At 42.3% G+C, this 23,626-nt stretch overlaps 1 protein-coding gene across 50 annotated transcripts in view; it reads left to right on the top strand.

Annotated features, from left to right (window-relative positions):
* MBNL1 (muscleblind like splicing regulator 1) overlaps positions 1–23,222 on the top strand; it is a 178,483-nt gene extending 155,261 nt beyond the window's left edge. For 13 of the 50 annotated variants that reach the window (XM_083442838.1, XM_083442817.1, XM_083442809.1 and 10 more), the window contains 6 exons: positions 606–659; positions 1,648–1,801; positions 6,515–6,550; positions 7,432–7,526; positions 15,171–15,245; positions 18,943–23,222. In XM_083442838.1, coding sequence (XP_083298964.1) covers positions 606–659; positions 1,648–1,801; positions 6,515–6,550; positions 7,432–7,526; positions 15,171–15,227 — 396 coding nt within the window. In that variant the 3' untranslated portion in view covers positions 15,228–15,245; positions 18,943–23,222. The remainder of the gene's footprint in view (positions 1–605; positions 660–1,647; positions 1,802–6,514; positions 6,551–7,431; positions 7,527–15,170; positions 15,246–18,942) is intronic. The other 37 variants (XM_083442835.1, XM_083442855.1, XM_083442815.1 and 34 more) reach the window with 5 other exon arrangements.
* The last annotated feature ends 404 nt before the right edge of the window (positions 23,223–23,626 follow it).

The following is a 23,626-nucleotide window of genomic DNA, read 5'->3' as shown; positions in this document are numbered from 1 at the left end:
AAACTGCAGCATACTGGGGCAGGGAGCAAAAATAGTTGGTGCACGCACTGCTTAAAAATGTGATGGCGGGGTTGTCAAGCCAAAATAGCTATTTTAATGGGCCCCTTCTCCGTTCTTTGCTTAGCTGTTAGTGTCGTCCTATATATTTTTCCTACATAGCTACATGATTTGACCATTAAAATACTACTTCATGTGAAACGTTGTTGTGTGATCTTCGTAGCACACTGCCGGACTACAGGAGAGAGGCCTTTTCCCCCTGTGCTTACGGATACTTGAGCAAAAATACAGAAGGCAGACTCTCTTTCTCACTCTCTTCTCCTTCCTTCACCCTTTTTTCTCCCCCTGTTATAGAGTATCTTGTTTGTAATTAACTACATTAGAGGTGTATCCTCACAATAACAACTCAGTAGTGCCTTTATTGTGCATGCTTAGTCTTGTTATTCGTTGTATATGGCATTCCGATGATTTGTTTTTTTATTTGTTTTTTCTCACCTACCCAAAAATGCACTGCTGCCCCCATGATGCACCTCTGCTTGCTGTTTATGTTAATGCGCTTGAACCCCACTGGCCCATTGCCATCATGTGCTCGCTGCCTGCTAATTAAGACTCAGTCGGCTGTCAAATCACTGAAGCGACCCCTCGAGGCAACCTTTGACCTGGTACTATGACCTTTCACCTTTTAGCTTGGCATGTAGCTTTACTGTAGATGCATTTTAAAAAAACATAAATTAAATTCTATTAGTAAATATTCCTTATTTCCTGTTATTAAAGTAACTGAAGCTCAAAGGGGAGAAAGAACTGAGTGTGGTTTCCTGGTCCCGTTCATGGGGAAATTGAGCCGTTTAATCTTTCAGCCCATGTCCCCTAGGATGTAGGAACCCCACATTCAGTTTAACTACCTTATAGCAGTTTCTGAAGGGAGTAAGATGGGATTTTAAATATATATTTATATATAAAGAAATGCATATAATATATATGAGATATATATATATTTGTATCGGTTTGGTTGGCATGGCTTAACAATATTCTTAAAGTAGATTTAACATTTGTAATGCAATGTTAAAAAATGAAGAAGAAGTACCAGCATGGAATGGTACATTTTTATTTTTGCATGCGTAGTTAAGACTTTTGGGGTTTGCGGGAGTAAACTTCTAATATTATATTAACCTGTTTCATTCACTCTGTTAAGATTTCTCTTTAACATGGCTTTTACTTGTCAATTCTCATGGAGCTAGCAGTGCAGCTTTCTTTATTTACACCCCACCCCGACCCCCACCCCCATCCCCGGTATTGCTGCCTCCTTACTAGAAACCTGAAGCTTTATATTGTAGAAATATGCTAGTGTATAGATCTCGAGCACTGTCACTACACAATGCCATATTTCAGAGGGCAAATATTCCTTACTTTAAATCTTCAGCTTTGCCCTTTCCTTGAATAGTAAAGTCCGCTACGCTGCTTGCTTGCTCAAGGATATATATATATATTTTAAAAAGATGGTGCCTGTTGGTTGTTCCTCCTACTGATTTTTCTGTTTCTCTTCTCTCTTTTTCTCTCTCCCTGCTCCATCCCCACCTTCCTTTTTATTTTCTTCATTATAATTTTTTTTTATATAAAAAACTGGGCTATCTTATACTCATCTTCCATTAGGGAATTCCTCAAGCTGTACTCCCCCCATTACCAAAGAGGCCTGCGCTTGAAAAAACCAATGGTGCCACCGCTGTCTTTAATACTGGTATCTTCCAATACCAGCAGGCTCTTGCAAACATGCAATTGCAACAGCATACAGCCTTCCTTCCACCAGGTAAGTGACGCAGCTTCCCTCTGCCCGCGCGGGAGCCAGGCACGAGCCAAGGTCACAGGAGGACTTCCCCATATCTTAGCAGACCTCGGAGGCTAAGGATTAGTTGCTAGCTAGAGAGCCAAGGAAAAGAGATCCCCCCAGGGTTGGCCCTTTGTGAGTAGGGAAGGAAGACAGTCTTGCTGCTAAACTGCAGATTCTGCATATGTTTGTCTTGAAAGCAAGGTGTCTGGGTGCTTTCTGGCCTAATGTGACAATCTGCATCTTCAAAGTGTGTGATCTTACATTTCAAAAACAGCATTTGAAGTCTTTCCCCTTGTGCCTCTTTTGCCTAATCCTCCATTTCACCTCTCTTCAGCTGTTTGGTATGGTTCTTTTTTATATATATAAAAAATTGTTGTAAGACCCCTTTGCTCTAGACCGCGTAACAAATCATTCCTGTATGTCGTAACCGCCTTCTAAGGCCTATTATGGAAGACAAAACCCATTAACCTTTTAATTGTTTATCGGGGGGTGGGGAGAGACACAAACCTTTTGGAGCTTTGCCGTTGATTTTATCGTGAGCGAGACCAACCATTATTATCCATTTCTATGCCGCTTGATATTTTAAAGGGAAAAAAATCTCAGAGCGGCTTACAACACATTAAAACGTCAAATAAAACAATCCAGAATGAAACATTTGCTAAAGGAAGTCAAATTCAGAATGTAAATTCCACCACCACTTAGTCTGAAAGAAGACCCACTCGGGGGCTTTTGTGCTCCTAGAATTTATGTCCTGAGATCCCTAAGTCGGAACTAAACTGGAGAGTCCATTGGGAAGATCCGTGCCGGAAGGACCAGTGGCAGAATTGGGTTGCTTTGTCCGTGCTACTGTATGGTATACAAATCAAAAAACAAATTTCCCTTAATCGACTCGCCCAGCCACCTTGCCTAACAGGAAAGGAAAGTTGAGAAAGAACCCCAGAAAGAACGCTCAAGCATGGCCAGTGTCACAGATATCAGCCATTGGATTTGTGGCATACCTGGGCAAGAGCAGGGGCCCCCATTGTGCTGGCTGTTAGTAGAGACACTGTCACCTGCTTTCCAGTCCCATTCCCCCCCCCCAAAGGAGGGTGGCACTATAACATGCCGTGGACTTGACTTCCACACTTATTTAAAGCCCGCTTTAAACATTACTTCAATAATAATAATAATAATAATAATAATAATAATAATAATAATAATAATAATATCTTTATTGTCATTGCCCCCTTCGGGGACAACGAAATTACTTGACTGCTCCATAAAAACACCAATTAAACAATACAGTATAATACAGCAAGGGAGATTAGATGACTTTCAAAGTCCGGGTTTCCCATTCAGGGCCGAGATCGCTCTGGAGAAGAAGCTGTTCTTAAGACGGCTCGTTCTTGTCTTCATCGTCCTGTATCTCCGTCCCAACGGCAAGAGCTCGAAGAGACAGTGAGCAGGATGCGATGGATCTTTTACTATGTCCAGTGCCTTCCTATGGCACCTTGTGGCATAAATCTGCACTAAGGTGGAGAGTGGGCAGCCAACAATGCTCTCTGCTGCCTTAACAACCCTGCACAACCCCATCCTGTCCTGGGTAGTACAGCTTCCGTACCTTTCCGTACCTTTAAACGTTACTGCGAAGTTGACCATCCCACTTAAGGGTTGTTTGCCTTCTTGCACCCCTACATGCCAAGGAATAACCAGGCTTATTCCAGGGTTCTAAGTTCCAGGGTTCCAGGGGCTACACAGGTAGTAAAGGCTCGCCACTGCAGATGTTTCATCCCTAAACACATGAGAGGATAGGAGGGGATCCCAGGAGCAGGACTAAACACATGGCTCCATAGCCCCTTTGTATTTTGTGTTGTCCCTTCGTGCAAGTAACACGTGAGAAGGTGCTAAGATGTTCCCAGCGCCATCAGTGACTTTGTGTAAAAAGTTGCACAAGAGCGGGTGCTTTGGGCAAAACGCTGCACCTAAAACTGATGATTATGTGTTCAGGTGAGGATGGCAAAGTCATACGTAATCTCTTTTAAAGGATACCGAGTCCTTGCTAGACCCATTTCTGCTCCGCCTAAAATCAATGGCAAAAACTCGCTTAGGTTTCCATTGTGATTCCCAGTGCTTCAGCAGGAGTGAAACAGTAATATTAACTTCTGGAAAGATCTGGCCTGCTTGGTCTCTTACTGCATTTATTGAGATAAATATATGGAATGGTATGTTGGCACTATTTCACATGTCGTTGTGTGAAATGAACTGTTTCGTATCCTAATGAGAACATACCTCTTTGTGTGCTAAATTCTGCTAGAGAAATATTGAGGGACTCTAATGGGTTTCTTCCCCCATTTACCACTTTAAATCAAACTTTGTCTTGAGCTGGGGGAAAATGGAAGATAAAGTTTGAGTTAGCAAGTTTTGAATTACACCTTGATTAGTGAATTAAAACTTTTGAAGTCAAGGTGATGAATGTAATAACAGGGTTGTTGTTTTTAATTACTGATAAACAAAGGGGTCCTACACAACTGTCTTTTTTTTTTCATACCTGCCAGTTTTTGCACCATAGGATTTCATTGCTGCCTTACATTCATTTGCTGCAAACCCTGTGCAAGAATGTGTGTTGGTTTAAAATGTCAGTCTAAGATTAAAACCGAAAGCATGCATAGTTAAATTTCAGGAAATAATTATAAAGAAAAGCAAATGCTTTTTTCATTACATATGTACAAGTAAATTAAATGTACAGATTATAGAACTAATAATAATATGTAGGTGAAAATGTTATAAAAATAACAACAACAACAATAATAATACAGATAATGCTGATAGTGTACAATATGTGCACATTATGCTTGTCAAAAGAAGAAGATAGGGCTCAATCTCAAGGGACAATTAAGGAATAAACACAAGGGAAGTGGAGGCAGAGGTGAGCCAGGAAAAAATAGGCCCTTTCAGTTGCAATGGATTCAACCCAATTCCCTTTGTTCATAGAAATATTCCTTCTGTGATTGCAAGGGCTTCGACCTCCACTAACAAAAGAGGTGAAGCTTAATTCCTCCAATTCTGCCTCCCTTTTGCAGTCACTTGTACCACCTGTCAGAGTGGCCAAGGGGGTTCGCCCCAAAAAAGCTGTGGAACAGTTTTCAGAGCCACAGAGCGAAGAGGTATTGGCCAAAATTTTATCCTCTCTTTCATTAGCAGGAACCAGGTGCGCTCTCTCCATCAGCAAAGCTCCACTCACAGATGATGTGTGTCTTTGCATGCACACAAGCAATGGAGAGGGGGTTATGCTGTCCTGCTAAGTCCAGAGAAAAGCAGCTAAGCTATATCCATCCCAAAAAAAACCCAACTGGCCCATATCGCTGGCTAACCCTGTGTTGCATCCAGACTAACTTAAGCAGACTTAGTTCCCAGTGCTATCAGTGGGATTTAAGTCAAGACAAACTTATCCCCTTCCTTTCAATAGGATCTTTGTTCAACTTAGTCTGGATCCAGCCCAATGCCTTCAAAATAGATTAGTACTAATAATGCTACATAATAGTAACTCGTCATTTACAAAGTTTTTTTAGTAGTTAAAATTTCGAAAGCAACCTCGAATAGCATAATTCATTTGCACGGTAGTGGCAATTGTATGCAACAGATACAAGATAATTATATAATTTAAAACCAGTTTCCCAATAACTGTCGTAATTTCAGCACGTGTTTGTTCCCGCTGACTTCTTTAGTTGCAAAACTGCTAGAAAAATCTGCAGAGGGCACTATAGTAACATCCAGGACATTCCCCCTTGCAGAAGGTATCAGCATATCTTCTGCTTACTAAGGGGGCAGTGAGAACAGTTGGCCTCCATCCTGACAGTGCTCTCTTGGCACAGTCCCAGATGCAGAACCCACAATTAGTGTGGATCTCAGCAGCATAGAACACCTTTGTGTGTTTAGTTGTCCACACGTAGATGCCATTAAGCTCGGATCACTCTTGAATCTGCATATATGGAAGAGTGCGTTGCTCTCACAGGTGCATTTCCATTTGCAGACATCACACTAAATGTGCATCCATTGAAGGGTGGGGCCAATGCTACATTTAGGTGTGCATGTAGCCTCATATGTAGAGAATCACAGGGGCGCAATGGCACCCCTAAGTTATCCTAAGATATCCTGCGTGTGCCAGTATTTAGGGTGGCACCTGCCTGATACGCAGTGTTGCAAACTGTTGTAGTTCTGATTTAATATCTGAAATCAAGGCTCTCAGTGCAAGTGAAAAGTATCACAATCCAATAATGTCCTGCAGGTTTAAAAACAAGAATAATAATTTAAGCCAATTTTCAGGGAAATTGGTTCGAGACCCAGCAGGCATTACGCACTTAGTAAGGAATGCGATTAATTAAAATTGGTGATATTAAAAACCAACAACTCAAGCTTCTTCTCATGCTGTTAGAGCCTTCATTACCCTTACTGCCCTAGCTCATTTTAATCAAAATGCCAGCACACAGTTCAATCTGCTTTTCCTCCTGCCCTGCTCATGTCAGACTAGTTCTAATTGACCACCACCTTGCTGTTTGAGTTGACTGTGCTGATGGTTACATGCCACTGTTTCCCATAATAACCAATTTTTTCTTCTTTGTTCAAATGAGATTTTCCTAATTACACGTGTGATGGGTTGTTTTAATTCTTTTCCCTTTGCAAATCCACCTTCCTGTTGCAATGCATGATGGGCAGGCTCAATATTGTGCATGACACCCGCTACAAGTGTTGGTAGGTGCCAGCTTTGTTTCTTGATTATCTTTTTTTAAAAAAAATCTGTTTAGCAGCTCACAGACTCTCAAAATCCACTGCTGGGTCTTTAACATGTAGCTATTGTGCCAATCCATTTCCCCTCCTCCCCCCTTTACCCTTGCACTAACAACTCGTCAATTAAATTCACTTGCTTCTATTTAATTGACTCAGAAATCCTAGAAGCCGTTTAGCAGACCAGGTGGCTATGTGACACATCCCCCCCCCCTTGCCCTATCTCCCACCCCCACCGCCAACACCCCCCACAATGCCACAATCTCCTTAGCAGCTCTGGTGGATTTTGACTGGACTCGTGAGTTCCAGTTTTTTAGAAACTGTTGTGTGTCTTTCTTTCTTTTCAAAAGAAAAGAAAACATTCAGTTATATACTTCGTGCAAGTTAATCCAGAACTAGAATTTCAAGCCAGGAGATTATGAAATGTTAAGAGCGGTAAAAAAAAGGAGGGAGGGAGAGACGGGTGGCGGCAGAATATTTGTCGTGAGATGTTAAAGAAAGGGGGTTACGTCAAGTTTGTTGGTTGACTATGAACTGAAATAATTGAGCTTGATTGTGTTGATTCCCATGATTTGATGGTAACAAGCGTTTCTCCTCCTCTCTCCTCCTCCTCCTCCTCCTCCTCCTCTTCTTTCATCTCTCTCCCTCCCCTCCTTCCTCGCTCTCCGGAATGTTGTCCCGCTTTTTGCTCTGCGATTGCATGTCACTTTGCTGGTGGTGATATCTCGTCCCCACGGCTTATCTGCTGATATAAATACCATACTCGACGATTCCGCCACCTGTTGCCATGGTTTCCCATACTGCTACACTCTCCTGTATGTTTGCTTATATGATTTTCCTCCCGAAAGTTCCCATGGTGCACGGCGGTACGCCCACCACTGTGTCTGCAGCAGCAACATCTGCCACAAGCGTCCCCTTCGCTACAGCAGCCACAGCCAACCAGGTTTGCTAATTTACAGCTTTGTTTCTTAAAACATAACTCAGAATCAGTGCTTTTCAGAAGCATGGGGTTTTGTCCGTCCCCCCCTTTCGTTCTGTTTCGTTTTTTTTGTTCGTTCGTACCTCTTGTTGGCCTACACATTTCCCTGAGATCCGCAGCATAGCTTAACTGGCCTTTTGCCCATGCTCAGAAAGGTTCTGCGCCTCCATTTCCAGTACTAAAATATTTGACACAGTCCCTCTCATGAATTACACAGCATAGGAAGGTCCCACTGCTTCCCCATCTGTTTTTAGAATAGTCAAAGAGCTTGGTAATAGAAGGAATTCAAGGCTACAGTACTTTGTTTTGTTGTATGTAGAATTTTTTTTTTAGGGACGCAGGTGGCGCTGTGGGTAAAAGCCTCAGCGCCTAGGGCTTGCCGATCGAAAGGTCGGCGGTTCGAATCCCTGCGGCAGGGTGCGCTCCCGTTGTTCGGTCCCTGCTTCTGCCAACCTAGCAGTTTGAAAGCACCCCCGGGTGCAAGTAGATAAATAGGGACCGCTTACTAGCGGGAAGGTAAACGGCGTTCCGTGTTCGGCTCTGGCTCGCCAGAGCAGCGATGTCACGCTGGCCACGTGACCCAGAAGTGTCTCCGGACAGCACTGACCCCTGGCCTCTTGAGTGAGATGGGCGCACAACCCTAGAGTCTGTCACGACTGGCCCGTACGGGCAGGGGTACCTTTACCTTTACCTTATGTAGAATTTTACCAGCATTGGTTAAGTATGGATTAGAGTCTGGATTGGACTCCAACTCCTGCTCACCCCAGCCAGCATGGCCAGTGACCAGGAATTCTGGGAGTTGGAGTCCAACAGAATCTAGAAAGCCACAGGTCCCCACATCCCTGGAATAAAGGGTCAGGGACGCAGTAATAATAAAATCATTACTATTGATGGCTGGAATGTTCCGAAGCTATCAGAATCTGAATGCTTAAGCCTTTATAGCACTGTGGCTTTCCTTTCAATTTTCAAATCAGTCAGGCGATTGACAGCCATGTCCACTGCAAACCAGATTGCATTTACTCTTAGAAATCTATCCCAATTGCCTCTCTGCCTGGACAGTATAATTACAACAAACAGAAACATGGTAACAAGCCAGTAAGTAATAAAACTATTGCGCTTCAGATATCAAACTTAGAATCGAATCTGACTGAAATTTAAGTATGTGATTTATCCATTTGCATGGCTCTTAATCCCACCATTAATTACACAGCCAGTGATTCAAATGTTTGCGCAGATGCTTGACAATTAAATAGACAATATTTCAGGGCAACGCAGCACACAGTTCATAGGTCATGAATGGTAGACCGTCAGCTTTTTGATAAAACCATTCTGTTTGCCGCACAAGTGAGCAAAGTGCTGTTACACTCAGGTCCAGCTTGCAAGGCTTCCTGTAGGCATCTGGTTGGCCAATGCGAGAACAAAGATGGTGGACTTCTTGCATAGGCAAGGGTATTCTCTTGGGCCACAGAGCATGGTGTGCAATACAATCCTTCTAATCTTTTCTTGGAAAGAAGACCTGCAATATTCAGGGGGCTTAGTCCCTATTAAGTTTAGAATTGCAGCCGTGATATGCGCAGGACCCTACTGTTGTGCATGAATCAGCATAAATGCAGATGTCCTACTCTTTTGCCACTGCACCATCCATTGCTCCACAGGTGCTCAGCAGAAGAATCAGTTGCATTGATGGTGCTGCGTATATATTCCCATTATTTCTGTCCCCCCCCCCCCAACCTTTTTTGGCGAAATAACACGTCTGTGAACATTTTCAGAGCTGAAGGATCACCCTTTAAGACTAGAGTGTTTGAACATGAACCATATTTCACTTCCTTCCTAAATGCATTGTTAGTTTGCATTGCACCTTGCATTGATAAGTGCATTGCGTGGAAAAAGGGGAATTCAAGGCAGACCACATCGGCAGCTACACTAGGACCTGAGCACAGGAGAATTTGTATAAAAGGATTTCTAGGGAATCATCATCAAGACAGCCTTTCCAAAACACTTGATGATGATCCACGAAACGCTGCTGGCCAGCATGCTCTGCCTTCCCCATGCCTGAACCTTACATGTGTAGAAAGAGTTACTTTTTCCATTCCTGGGGGATCCTTCCCCTCATCTTCCAAAATGTTGTGGGTTCAGCAACCCACCTGCTTAGACTGAGGTCCCCCTTAGCTTTGCACTGGATGCTGCTGAATAACTGAGAGACGAAAGGTTGGGAGCTGAAAGCAAGCATACCCTTGGGATTGCAGAAAACAGCTCATGCCTCAGTTGAAACTGAGTGGTTACAAAGACCGTAGGTGCTATGGCAACAGATTCAAGCACATTTGCTAATGGTTCCTCTCCCACTCTCACCTGTGCAGCTTCACATTTGCTGTACAGTAGTACCTCATTTTGCTACCGAGATCCATTCTGGAGTTGCGGTCGCTGCCCGAAAAAGACGCTGGACAAAGTGCCACGTTTGTACACGGGTGCGGAGCGGTTTGCGCTTCTGTGCATGCGTGAGCGGCGAACGCGGAAGTAACCCATTCCGCTACTTCCGGGTTTGCTGCGGACGTTCGGAGGAATGGGTGCTTACCGAGGCAGACGCTAGAAGAGGTACCACTGTATAGGAAAGCAGGATCTGATCAGCCCTGTTCAGACATTCTCAATCGAACAATTCCAATCTTAGAGGCTAAAGGCAGCTGTATGCTTGTTAGACCCATTCGCCCTTGTTGCATTCCAATGACCCACTCCTGCAGGCCCCCCCATGCTAAATGTCTGTGGTGAATGGGCTGTTTGTGTTGGTTTCTCGTTCAGCATAGACTGATCATGCAGGGTTCTCAATAGGATGCGGTGCAAGGTCCCTGCCGCAAACGTCTGCTGTCAAGCAAGACAGAGGCTGTCAGTCCAGTTAGTGCTCCCTTGATGTACCCCCTCCCCACACACACAGTTGGCATTGCACAAAGGAGAATTAACGCAATAGGGATACGAACTTCACAGAGCAGTACAAACGATAGGAAGCCAATGTAAATTAGGTGTAAGTTATGCAGCTGTATCTTATCCGTAGTCCAGACTCCATTCAGGAGCAGGGCTACTGTCAGGTGAGCTGGCCTTCAAGAGGGGGAGCAAGCTTTTAATATGGAGTTTAGACTTGGCAGTGTAACATCAGCTGGGTCGCATGGTTGTGTGACCCAGTTGAGCAGAGTTTGGAATGGGGGCAAGTCTTCCCCTTGTCCCATCTCGCCTCTGCCACTCACCCTAAATGCTCCTTTTGGGGGGACTGGCTTAGCCAGGACGGAGCATTTTCCTCTCAAATATTGCTTGAAAGGCTGGCCACGAGCCTCTCACAGATAGGGCATTGCTTATGCCAAAATTAAAAGTTCAGCATAAGTGGATCACAGATACAGACCTCTGCACAGGGCACCTCCTTGCTCATGTGCTCTGGAAATGGCAACTGTTGTTTTTGCTTTCTGTATGATGATCCCCAGCATACATATGGGTGAGATGGCTTCCAACCTCATCAAGACTCCACACAGTAATGTCAGTGAAAGAGGAGTGGTGGGAAATTGCACCTCAGGTGTGTGCCCTTTCTGTTGGTTAAGCACCAAAAGGAAAACTGCAGCCACATTGGCACATTCCCAGACAGTATGCAAACTGAAACACAACACATCTTCAAAATTCACACTTCCCTGAATTTTGTAATGCGGTGCTCCCATCAAGTATTGTGTACAGAAATGCATATACTAGGATGAAGCATGCATAAAAATATTCATGAAAATAGCACATGGAAATTCATTACAGTATGGAAAATATAAAAATATACAATATACAAAAACATGTACGTTAGGAGAGATTCGCACTAAAATGGTGGTGAATTTTCATGAGGATTTTTTTTTTTTTTTAAAAGTGCAAACTGATGTGGAAATGTGGGGAATTGAATTTAAAAATCTGGAATTGATAGACGTGCCCATCCCTAACGGCCCATTCTGAACGGCCCCCCACAGGCCCCCACATGGGACTGTTACCACAGCCTTTGCAGTGGCCCCAAATCCTAATATTATGATTGATTCATAAGCAACAAAACAAAGGACTGTATATCAGGAATTGCCCCCCCCCCCCGATTTAGTATGAATCGGTTGATAAACAGCCATCTTTTTAAAAAAATTTTTTTAAAAAAATGTCTTTTAGGATCATTAATGTAAAACCTCTGGCAAAATCCTCTTTCCTTCCCACAGATGATAATGTATTTTTAAAAGACACTGCCCACCCCCATGCATTTTCCAAGCCAGATTCTGTTTTCATTGTGCAATCTGACCATTTCATGCGTATCTCTCTGGGTCTTCATAACGCACTGCAGCCAAGTTCCGCAGCCAACCCCCAGTATATGCATATATGAGCCATATATGTATATAGTATGTAAGCATTGTTGACATAATGTAATGCCACAAGAAATAGCCCACCCACCCCCACCTCCCGCAATGTGCATGCATGCAGAAGTTGTTGTTTTTTTAAGAGAACTGGCCCCTCCGTCGTCACTTGCCAGTGCTCAAGGTCCTTGGTCTGTTTCAACAGCACTGCTCTTGAAGCTTCTACACAGCTGGGTGCAACATCCTCTCCTGCTGCCGTAGAAAACAAATGGTACGAGAAGCTCAATTACACTTGGCACATGTTTCCGTGCACACGCACAAAAAAATGTGCTGTAGAAATGTATGCAGTACACCTAAAGAACAAGTACAGTGGTGCCTCGCAAGACGAAAAGAATCCGTTCCGCGAGTCTCTTCGTCTAGCGGTTTCTTCATCTTGCAAAGCAACCCGATTAGCGCTATTAGCGGTTTAGCGGCTATTAGCGGCCATTAAAGGCTTAAGGGATTAGTGGATTAGCTGCTAAAAGGCTATTAGCAGCTTAGTGCCTTAGAAAAAGGGGGTGGGGAGCGGGAAAAATACCCCAGGAATCGCAAGACATTTTCGTCTTGCGAAGCAAGCCCATAGAGAAATTTGTCCTGCGAAGCGCATTGAAAAACGGAAAACCCTTTCGTCTAGCGGGTTTTCCGTCTTGCGAGGCATTCGTCTTGCGAGGCACCACTGTATGTGGCTAGGGGACAGTTAGTCATGCTTGATGGGTGGGATGTGCCACAGCTCTTCATCTCCCATCTCCTGACCTGTCTGGTGGATATTATTATTATTATTATTATTATTATTATTATTATTATTAATTCAACTTATACACCGCCCTATACCCGGAGGTCTCAGGGCGGTTCACAACAAGACCACAACGTTTAAAATAAAAGCAAAAGCAGTAACCCAATACCCCCCCCCCAAAAAAAGTCACATTATAAAAGGCCAAACCAAAGGCCTGGTTGAAAAGGCCAGCCAAAGGCCTGGTTAAAAAGGAACGTTTTTGCCTGGTGCCTAAAGGTATATAATGAAGGCACCAGGCGAGCTTCCTTGGGGAGAAGTTCTGTTGGCTGTTATATACTTGAGTAACAGCCAATGGGAAGTTTATACGCTGCAGACTTGAGGGAGTAGTTGAACAAAGTACAGTCATACCTTGGTTGCGGAATGCCTTGGTACTTGGACGTTTTGGCTCCCAAACATCGCAAACCTGGAAGTGGGAGTTCCATGTTTTGGAATCTGAACATCCGACGTGGCTTCTGCAGCTTCCGATTGAGTGCAGGAAGCTCCTGCAGCCAGTCGGAAGCCGCGCCTTGATTTTCGAACCGTTCCGGGAGTCGAACCGATTCCCGGAACGTATTAAATTTGACAACCAAGGTACCACTGTACCGTAGTTCAGAATCTTGCATCTGGTGTGTAGGTCCTCCTTTATCCTTTCTGAGCCAATTCAGACTTCATTTTGAGGAAGGGACGTCGTTCTGTCTCAGGCTTAGTCCCAGAGGCCATCTATTGGCATCTGAAGCACTAGAAAGCCACTGCCTGCCAGTGTAGACAATACTCTGCTGAATGGTCCAATGGTCTGACTCAGGATAAGGGCAGCTTCCTGCATTCCTAACTTTGAAGTGCAAAGAAACGCTCCTTTGTTCAGATCACATCTTGGGAAGGCCCAGGCCATTCATGGTTTGCATAGTCCTACATTCAATGGCTCTGGCTCCCAGCTTGTGCAGGATTCCCATTGCCAGCTGCGGAAGAGCAACACCTCATCCCTGCAGTGAGACATTTTGCTGGTCAACAAAGAAGAAGGCCCAGTTATAATCACCAATCCATATCCCACCAAGTTGAGTTTGTTTTAATTGTTGCAACTATAGTTCAAAGTATTGATTTTTAGGAGGGTTTATGCACCATTTAAAGACTTTCTTTCAAATGGCAAAGAGAGAGAGAGAGAGAATAACTGTGTATGTTATGGTGCAAAACGCTACGTTTCATAACAAAATATCACTCCAGGTAGCTTTACTTTCCATATTATGGAAAATTAGACCCTTGTGGGAGAAATTTAATATGGATACTAACAATTCTGTACTTTTAATCCACAACTGAAAGACACTTGACAATGTTATCCTAACCATGTCTACTCAGAAGTAAGTCCTGTTGAATTCATTGGGGCTTGCTCCTAGGTAAGTCAGGTTAGAATTGCAGCCTTATTTTTTATAAATAACTTCCCCTGCACAAAGGCATCTGGGGAAATATTTATAAAATTTAAAGCAGAAATGCCATTAACAAAAATGATCCAGACAGTGTCAGCTGTAGTCAAAACAAAATATTAGCAACAGGCCATAATCAGTAAGTCAAAACAGTCCCTGCTACTCATCTGCCAGCAACGAAGGCTTCTCTTTACTTGCTAGTAGACTACAGTTAGGTGGATCTGCACTGGAAAGGCATTTCCAAGGTGTGACACCAGAATAGAGATAGATGGTTCTCTTTCTTGCTTTTCTATGTTTACTTGCCCAAAATGGAGTCTTTGGGAATCTGGGGAAGACGTACTGCCCCCCCACCCCAGCTGGGAGAATAATATATTGGGAATAAATCCAAGAACCTTATTAGGAGGTTATTCTTAGGAAGATATTTAAATTTGATATGTGCCCCTCCCCACCAAATGTGTTTGCGTGTGTTTGTGTGTTTCAGTGCAAAGATGGAAACAAGTATATGATTCTTAGGTGCATGATTAGCTTATGTACTTGAGATTTTATTCCAGTTAGTTCCAGCTCTGCCTTCCGATATGCCTTTCGCTTGAATATCAGCGCAGCTTAACCAGAAAATGAAATGATTTGCAACAAAACAAAACAAATCTGGCTCAAAGTATCTTAAAATTGAGTGTGCAAAATGCATGGGCCAAAAGGTTGCCAAATTTTTCCACAGCGAGTTAGGCAAAGTCCCCCAAACCGTATAAATATGTGTAGGCCAACAAAAAGGACTTTTGAAATTATTGCACTGCATGAACTTTTAACTGTTAATTTTATCCTTCCTTCTAAACAATCAGTAATCATTACTAAACATTGGTTGATATACTACTTAACACAACATTTTTATTTAAATTGATACCTGTGTTTTGGTTAACTTGCTGTTCTGATATAGAAGTCCACCATCTTTCACCTGAGCTGTTAGTAAAAAAATAATAATCATCATGCATTCTTGTGGAACGCATTATTCACAGGTTACATTCCTTTTCTTGTTCTTCAATAGATACCCATAATATCTGCCGAACATCTGACTAGCCACAAGTATGTTACACAGATGTAGACATATAATCATCAAACAGTAAGTTTCTCAAGTATGCTTTATATTGCATTTTGATAGTGCTTTTCTGGATTTGCATTTTCTCCTCCCTGGAACAAGAACCAAGTTAGCAGCCCAGTTTGGATGTATTACCCACAGCAGGCCAGAGAGCAGACTAAGCTAGGACTTCTCCATGGTATCTGCAACACAGTTCTATACATGCCTACTAAACCCAAATGAGTTGAATGTCAACCCAGGTAAACGAGAAGTGCTGTAGTTTTTTGGGTGAGCATCTGCTTTATATCCAGAAAGTCCCAAGGTTCAATCTCCAAGCAGGGCCGGTGTAGTCAGTGCCAAACTGCATGGACTTGATGTGAGGCAGCTGGCTTCCCATTTTCCTAAATGTGCATAGGATTCCAGGTAATTTTTGTACTTGGAGGGGGAAAAATCTCACCTTCCTCTGATGCCCACACCGATGTAGTCTGAAGGGAAAAGTCCATTCACACTTTTTATCCTGTCATCTACTATACACAGGACACGGGTGGCGCTGTGGGTTAAACCACAGAGCCTAGGGCTTGCCGATCAGAAGGTCGGTGGTTCGAATCCCCACGACGGGGTGAGCCCCCGTTGCTCGGTCCCTGCTCCTGCCAACCTAGCAGTTCAAAAGCACGTCAAAGTGCAAGTAGATAAATAGGTACCGCTCCAGCGGGAAGGTAAACTGCGTTTCCGTGCGCTGCTCTGGTTTGCCAGAAGTGGTTTAGTCATGCTGGCCACATGACCCAGAAGCTGTACGCCGACTCCCTCGACCAGTAAAGCGAGATGAGCGCCACAACCCCAGAGTCGTTTGCGACTGGACCTAATCTTTTACTATATACACAGGCTAGTTGTAAGTGGCATTTGAAAGTATCATTTTTTAAAAAAATGAATACAAATCCAAAATCCCATAAATAATACTCTGGATAATGTACTATGCCCTACTGTTTAACTACTAGATATGGAGACTGCAAAAGATTTAAGCTTTTGCGTGTATGTCCTAAAGGAACATTGCATAAATTCCAGGTGCCGTGCAGGTGTCATTTTTAATGATTACATAAGGACGTTAATGACTACATAAGGAAATGGCTGATATCAAGGAGGCTTTGATTTTTCTTTCACTGCCACAGATTCCTCCCGCCCCAAAGTCTCTGTAGGGATAAGCATCCAATCGGCAAGGTGGATCATGCAGCACACGAATGACTCTCAAGCTGTCATTCAATGCAGTTTAAACCTGCATGGTCCAAAATAGCCACAAGTCAAGTTGCCTCTGTCACCACACCAAAAAAATCATGTCCTTTCAGTAGGTGCAGGCCTTAGTCTCCTTTTGTGTGACTCAGAACTAGGAATCATCAAGCTAATAGTCTCTCCCCTGCACAAATTACCAAATGATATTGAATTTGTGTGTGTGTTTTGTGACACCGGCTGTCAGGAGAGATCAGGCAAAGTCCACAAACCCATCCACTTGCATAAATTAATCTTGAACTGCAGCTCCAGCTACTGAATGTCAGGTCTTTATAAGTTAACCTTCTGCTCTGTGAGAAAAGGTTTCACTTGACTACACCTGTCTGCTGGGAAGAGAGTTTTTCTTTCTTTCTGCACTTAATTTAAATTTGTGATTGGAGTGTTCAGTACTGGTTCTGCCTGACATCATGTCTTCATCCAACAAGACTATTTTTAAGTTGCCGGTAATAGCTCGTCTGCCATCTCCTCTCCCTGTTTCAAGGGCAACGCCTGCTGTGGAAATGAACTTCCTGCTTCAAGTTTTGCCTTGACATCAAATGCATTCACATGACAGCGCTGTGAGGCCACTTTAACTGGCATGGATAATCCTGGGAAGTTTTTCTGTGGCAGTGACCTCACAGAGCCACAGTTCCCACAACCTTAAAAAACTACACTTCTCCGCATTCTCTGTGGCGATTAAAGTGCCATTCAAAGAAAGTTGACCTTTCAAATGCAGGACACTTCACTATTAAGGCAGGCAGTGTGGTTACCACCTATAAATAAATAAATTCAAGAACTGCCATTCTTGGTAATGGCAGGAATCGTTCTGTACATTGTACCTTCCACAGCCACTTGGGTGTATTCTGAGGTCTGCAACTGTGCTATCCTTGCTCCTCTGGCCCAGAACTGTCATCCGGGGTCAATTTTGCAGCTCCAGTGACACAGCATGGCTCCTGACAGCCCTGCTTCTGTGTGTCACGTTCCTCCAGAGGTTTGTCTCCTGCAAGGGCGGCCTTCCTTCTCCCTAGGGGCTGCCCCGCTTATGTCACTGTTCACAGACAGTCCACTCTACTCTGTAGAAAAACCCCTCATCTTGCCCAGTAGTTCGAAGTCTGGATAGATCGATCTCAAGTTGTTGCGCCTTCTCTTCCAGCCAGTCAACCACCTTGCACTTGCTGCAGGCGTAGTTTCTCACGTTCTCAGGCAGGAAAACCAACATGGTGCTGGTGTTGCAGATCGCCGCAGCAGCTCCCTCACCGTCCATGTCTCTCGGTCCTTCGTACACCGTGAGACAGCACTCCAAGCCCCAAAGAACCCTTGCAAGCTCTCCCTATTTGCACTCTCCTTTTGGGCCCAGTTTGCATCACAGCTCAGAAGGATATTACCAGCTGGGTGGAGGCTGCCATTGTTGCTCAGTCTGGCTACGGTTCAAATACCTAAGAACATAAGAAGAGCCCTACTGGATTGGCCAAAGGCTCATCTAGTCCAGCATCTTGTTCTCACAGTGGCCAACCAGATGCCCAGAGGACCTGATAGCAGGACCTGATAGCAGCAGCTCTCTCCCCACTTGCGATTCTAAGCAACTGGTGCAAAAGAGGCATGCTGCCTCTTAGAGAGAAGGGAGAGAGCAAAGGCGTTGTCACTCATAACCATTGATAGCTTTATCCTCCATGAATTTTCTTCCTCTTTTTAAAGCCATCCGGGATAAGTATGGGTGGAAAGGGGGGAAATGTGAGATTTAAAAAATGGCAAATAATAATTAGTACTAGTTATATCCTGGTTGGGACATGGGTGGCACTGTGGGTTAAACCATAGAGCCTAGGACTTGGCAATCAGAAGGTCGGCAGTTCAAATCCCCACGACGGGATGAGCTCCCGTTGCTCGGTCCCTGCTCCTGCCAACCTAGCAGTTCGAAAGCACCTCAAAGTGCAAGTAGATAAATAGGTACTGCTCCAGCAGGAAGGTAAACGGCATTTCCGTGAGCTGCTCTGGTTTGCCAGAAGCGGCTTAGTCATGCTGGCTACATGACCTGGAAGCTGTACGCCGGCTCCCTCGGCCAATAAAGCGAGATGAGCGCCACAACCCCAGAGACGGCCACAACTAGACCTAATGGTCAGGGGTCCCTTCACCTTTACCTATATCCTGGTTTGTGCTCAGGTGTTTAGCAAGTGCTGATGAGGATCAAAGCTAAATAAATTTAAAAGGGGGAAACTTTGCACATCACTTCCCCTTTTAACTCAGCGCAGGTTTTGCAATCAATGTTGATTTAAATGCTTCATTAAATAATTAGTATCATATGTCGTATTTCAGTGCATTTGGATTAGAAGTGTTCAGAGGCTGTCATTGTCATATTTGAATAGCATCGAGGGTGGTGGTCGTGGTATTTCTTTCTTGCATGGAAGAAAAGTAGAGGGGGAAATAGCTGCAGGTGTCGAATAAACGAAGGCGACCCCTTTCCCACCCTCTTCATTATTTTCCGCAGATCATATAAAAGAAAAGAGGACAGTGTGATTGAATGAAGAAACGGAACAGGTCATTAGCCATAATGTATATACCGTCAGATAACAGCACCCAAATTTCCTCAGCAGTAAGACATCCACATATTGCATGTTAACAAGATGAAATGACAACTCGGAAATCCACTGCACACTGTTGCCTATATACTTTGTACATTGAATAGATATTTGTGCTGGGGTGATCATATTGTCTAAAGACTACAGCATTGTCTATCTTTTCTAGCACACAGGTAAAGCAGCGCATACACAGCAGAGGTATGCGCTGGCAGACTCCTTCCTACATAATCATGTACGTCATCTTGAAAAGACAGACTGTGATGTAGCCATAGATCTATTATGTATTGGTACGTCTGTAGACCAAGATATAATTTTTTAAGTAAGTTTATTTCTTTCAAGGTTTACAAAAAAAATAAAAATAACGAAAGGTGCACCTTGTATTTAAAATTGCCATTATAGGAGAGAGCGTGCATGCACAGTATAATTTTTATTTTTCCTTTCGTTTTTTGCTTTTAAGAGTTAATATTTTTAAATGTAATAGATTGTAAGAAGTGGTAAAAAGAGGTATCTGACAGAGATGAATGTGCCAAGTATAAACCACAACTGTGTATATTTTTAAAGCACATCAATGGCTTTAAGTACCATGTTGTTAATGATGCTCATGAAGTGCCATAGACTGTAATCAAAGTAGAGTATTATTTCTGCAGTGTTACTTTTAAGAGCCACGTTTTTAATTTTGCTTGTTTTCCTAGTTGCTAATCAGTCAAAGGGCACCCCTTCTGTTTTAAACCAAAGCTGTCTCAGAAATGGCCAGTTTTACCTTAGTTAACAGTAGGCAGCACATTTTTAAAATAAGCAAAAACCAGTCTTAAACCCAGGTTATTCCTACACATACTGGATATATAAACCTATATAAATTATTATAATCCATAATAATAGTTATGCAAACTATACCATATAACAGACAATATACATTTTTTTTAATAAAAAAAATCTTTTAAAAAAAGGGAAAAGCCATTTCTGAGACACTGTTTGCAAAACATTTGAGGAATTTTATTTCGCTTCGAATTTCTAACCTCTGTCAGAAGTCCAAGAGACTCTAAAAGTGTTGGAGGAGATGGGTTTTTGCTTTCTTCTCAAATGCATCACTTCAAAGTCACGCACTTCAAAAATAAAAATAGTGACTCTAATCATGAGAGAAGCACTGACATCAGATGCACGATTTTTTAAAAAAGAAACCAAAACAATGAGATAAATGGAGATGTTAATTAGAAATAGGTATCGGGTGGGTTAAATATTGGGATGAATTTTATATGTGATTTCTTCTGTTCAGATTTAACTGCTTATAGCCTTAGAAAGCCTTTACAAAAATGAAACAAAAAACATAGATGTGCATTCAAGTTTTCAAGAATGGATTCATCCAAAGGAAATCTTTTTTGTGGTTTGGATGTTGCAGCTAGTAAAGGATATATTTTGCTCTGTTCAGCAAAGCTAAAGGGTTGCTGAGGTGGGGGCCAGGTCACTGGTAGTCTATGGAATGGAAGAGGAGAGAGTTCAGTTCTAGAACTTTCCGTACTTCCAAGTTTACTTGCAGGTTTTTATGCTTGAGAGATGCTTTCTAGAAAAAAAAAAGAATGATGTGTTGATTTTACTGATTGTACTGTACATCTATTAAAGCCTTAGATTATTACATTACGGGTTAAAACCCATACCAATGTAATTTCAATCGTGTTAAGAAAGTATAGGTGACTTCACATGTTATTGTAGTTTACTTACATTAGAGAATACTACTTATTTTTTTTCCTTGTTAAAATAGTAGTTTTTATTTCTTACGTTTATTAGATCATTTTCATTTTCTATTACCAGACGAATGCCATTTCAGTTTATAGAATTTTGTTTTATTAGATTTTAACTAATGAATTTTTCAAAATATGGAAAAAATTTAAAAAGGTTTTTTTCTTCTTCATAGCATATGCAGTTTTGAATTTACATGTAGTGTCATGAATATTCGTATTATTGTTAACTAAATGATTTATATTTTACTGATTTAATATTACAATGTAAGAATATCAGTCATTGTTAGTTCTTGTCTAGTTTTCATTAAAAGAACAAAGATCTTTTATATGGATATCTTATATAATCATTGCTAAGTAAGAAGTTAAGTTGTTGCTATTGCAACGATCCTGGCAGACAACTGAGTAATATTTTGATGATTTATTTTGTTTGTAATTAATTATAAAAGAAAAAATCTAGTTCCTAGATATCAGAATAAAAATTTATTTTCTACTGTATCCATTTCAAATGTTAAAATATTGTTTAAATATTTTTTTGAAATCCCTGAATATCAGGCCTTGTTATAAATAAGCTGCATAATCAATAGATCAAGGGACTTTTTGTTGATAATCCAAATACTCAAAAGTTTACGTATAACAAGAATTATAATATGTATGAGTGCGTGTGCAAACTCTTGAGGGTTGATTATGCTGCAATTTAGCATGTGGGAAAGTATAGAGAGGAAGGTTGACCTTTTGCACTTCTGTATATAGTCAAAAAAAAAAAAGAGAGAAACCTGTATAATAGTAAGATCTTATTTTGAATAAAAATGTCTATAAATACAAGGAGTTTTGTTAAGGCTAATTAAAAAATAAAAAAAAGACAGGCTGAACAAAATTGCTTGCAAAAAAAGTGGCACAGAGTTAGCACTCCAAATCCCATGGGGAAAAAAGTTGCTTTGCTTTATGTGAACAGCTTCTAGTTTGCCAGGATTCTTTCTGCTGGAAAGATTGGCCCTCGTTCCCAGTTCTCGTGACTAAGGACCCTTCTGCACTGTACAATTAAAGCACTATTGAACCACAGTCATCCCTTGGAATCTGTTCCAGAAGTCCGCTCGACTTCCAAAACATCCGGAAACCAAAGCGCAGCTTCTGATTGGCTGCAGGAAGCTCCTGCAGCCAATCGGAAGCCCCGTCGGAATGTTCGGGTTCCAAAGAACGTTTGTAAACTGGAACTATCACTTCCGGGTTTGCAGCGTTTGGGAGCCAAAACGTCCGAGTACCAAGGCGTTCAGGATCCAAGGTATGACTGTGCTCTAGACAGCCATGGCTTCCGCTAAAAATTCCTGGGAGTTGTAGTCTGTTAAGGCTGCTGAGAGATGCTAGAAAACCATTTCTCCCCTCGCAGAACTACAAATCCCAGAGTTCCTTGAGAAGAGGGATTGGTTTAAAAAGCCATTGGGAATCTGTGAGGGGGGCAGGGGTCTTCGAACTACTCCTAGCACCCGTAGGAGACTACAGTTCCCAAGATCATTTGGGGCAAGCCACAGTGGTTTAAAGTGACATCGTGCTTTGAACGTATAGAGCAGTTGGGGCCTTTAAAAAAAAAAAGCTGCACTGGTCCAAATCTGCCTGAAGATCATTACTAAATAAATAAAAATTATTTTTTTAGGAAACAAAATTTCAAACAAACAGGTACTTCGAACCATTAAAGGGAAATCATGGATCAGATATGTCGTACATTACTCAAGACAACTACTGCATGTTTAAAGTATCAAAGAGAGAGAGAGAAAGAGAAAGAGAAAATATATATAGATATAGATATATATAAAAGATATATATTCTATTCAAAACAGTTTCTGACAAATTTCAGTAGTTTTATTATTCACACACCAACACACAGAAATACACACACACACACACACACAAACAGAAACCAATATTGACTTTCACATGCTCACAAAAATGTTTAAAAAAGAAAAACTCGTCAACAGGCAAACCAAAACAAAACATCATAGCTGTAGTTGTTATGTAATTATTTTTATTGCTGTAGTGATCCTGTTCTTTTAGCAGGTGGAAAGGAAAAGAAAAAAAACCTTCTCAAAATTAACCATTTCTAACCTAAAGCACTTGAGAAACCGTGTAATATATACGAAGCCAAAGTGAAGGGTCCGGGGTGGGGGGTTTGGGGAGAAAAACGATTGGATTGGATTCTCTCTGGTAATAATTCACACCGATGAATTAGAACACATTGCACTTCCTGGCAACCCCTGCAACTTTCATCTGCTGAAAGGACAGGTGTGCTTGGTTTTTTACTATTATGTAATCACAGACTTAAATTTGCTTGGTAGTTGCTCCAAATTATGTACTCTGTCCTGGGCCGCAATTTGTTTTTATGCTTATTTTATTATTACTGCTATAGTTGACCTAGCTGTATGGAGAAAAAAAATAAATAAAGTTAAATTGCCCTAATAAAACTTCTCTTTTGTAGTATCTTCTTTTCTGTTTTTAAGCTGGAGGGTGATGTGGCATCCTCTGTCGGTGCCCTCTTGGTATCTACACTGCCCTCAGAAGTTTGGGGGTGCCAGCCTGGAAGATGGCATTCTGCGTGTCAGCCCCCTAAGTAGTGGAATTGCCTGCCCACTGAAGCACACTTGGCACCTTCATTGTGTGGTTCCCATCACATGGTGAAGGGGCAGCTCTTTACCTTTTTACACTTGAGCTACATATTTAGTGTCTTGATAGTAATCTTTTTAATACAGTGGTACCTCTGGTTACATACACTTCAGGTTACAGACTCCACTAACCCAGAAATAGTTCTTCAGGTTAAGAACTTTGCTTCAGGATGAGAACAGAAATCGGGCTCCAGCAGCGCGGCAGC

This window comes from Podarcis tiliguerta (assembly GCF_965153285.1).
Source record: "Podarcis tiliguerta genome assembly, chromosome: 5".
Lineage (NCBI taxonomy): Eukaryota > Metazoa > Chordata > Lepidosauria > Squamata > Lacertidae > Podarcis > Podarcis tiliguerta.
This window is presented reverse-complemented; position numbering and strand designations above follow the sequence as displayed.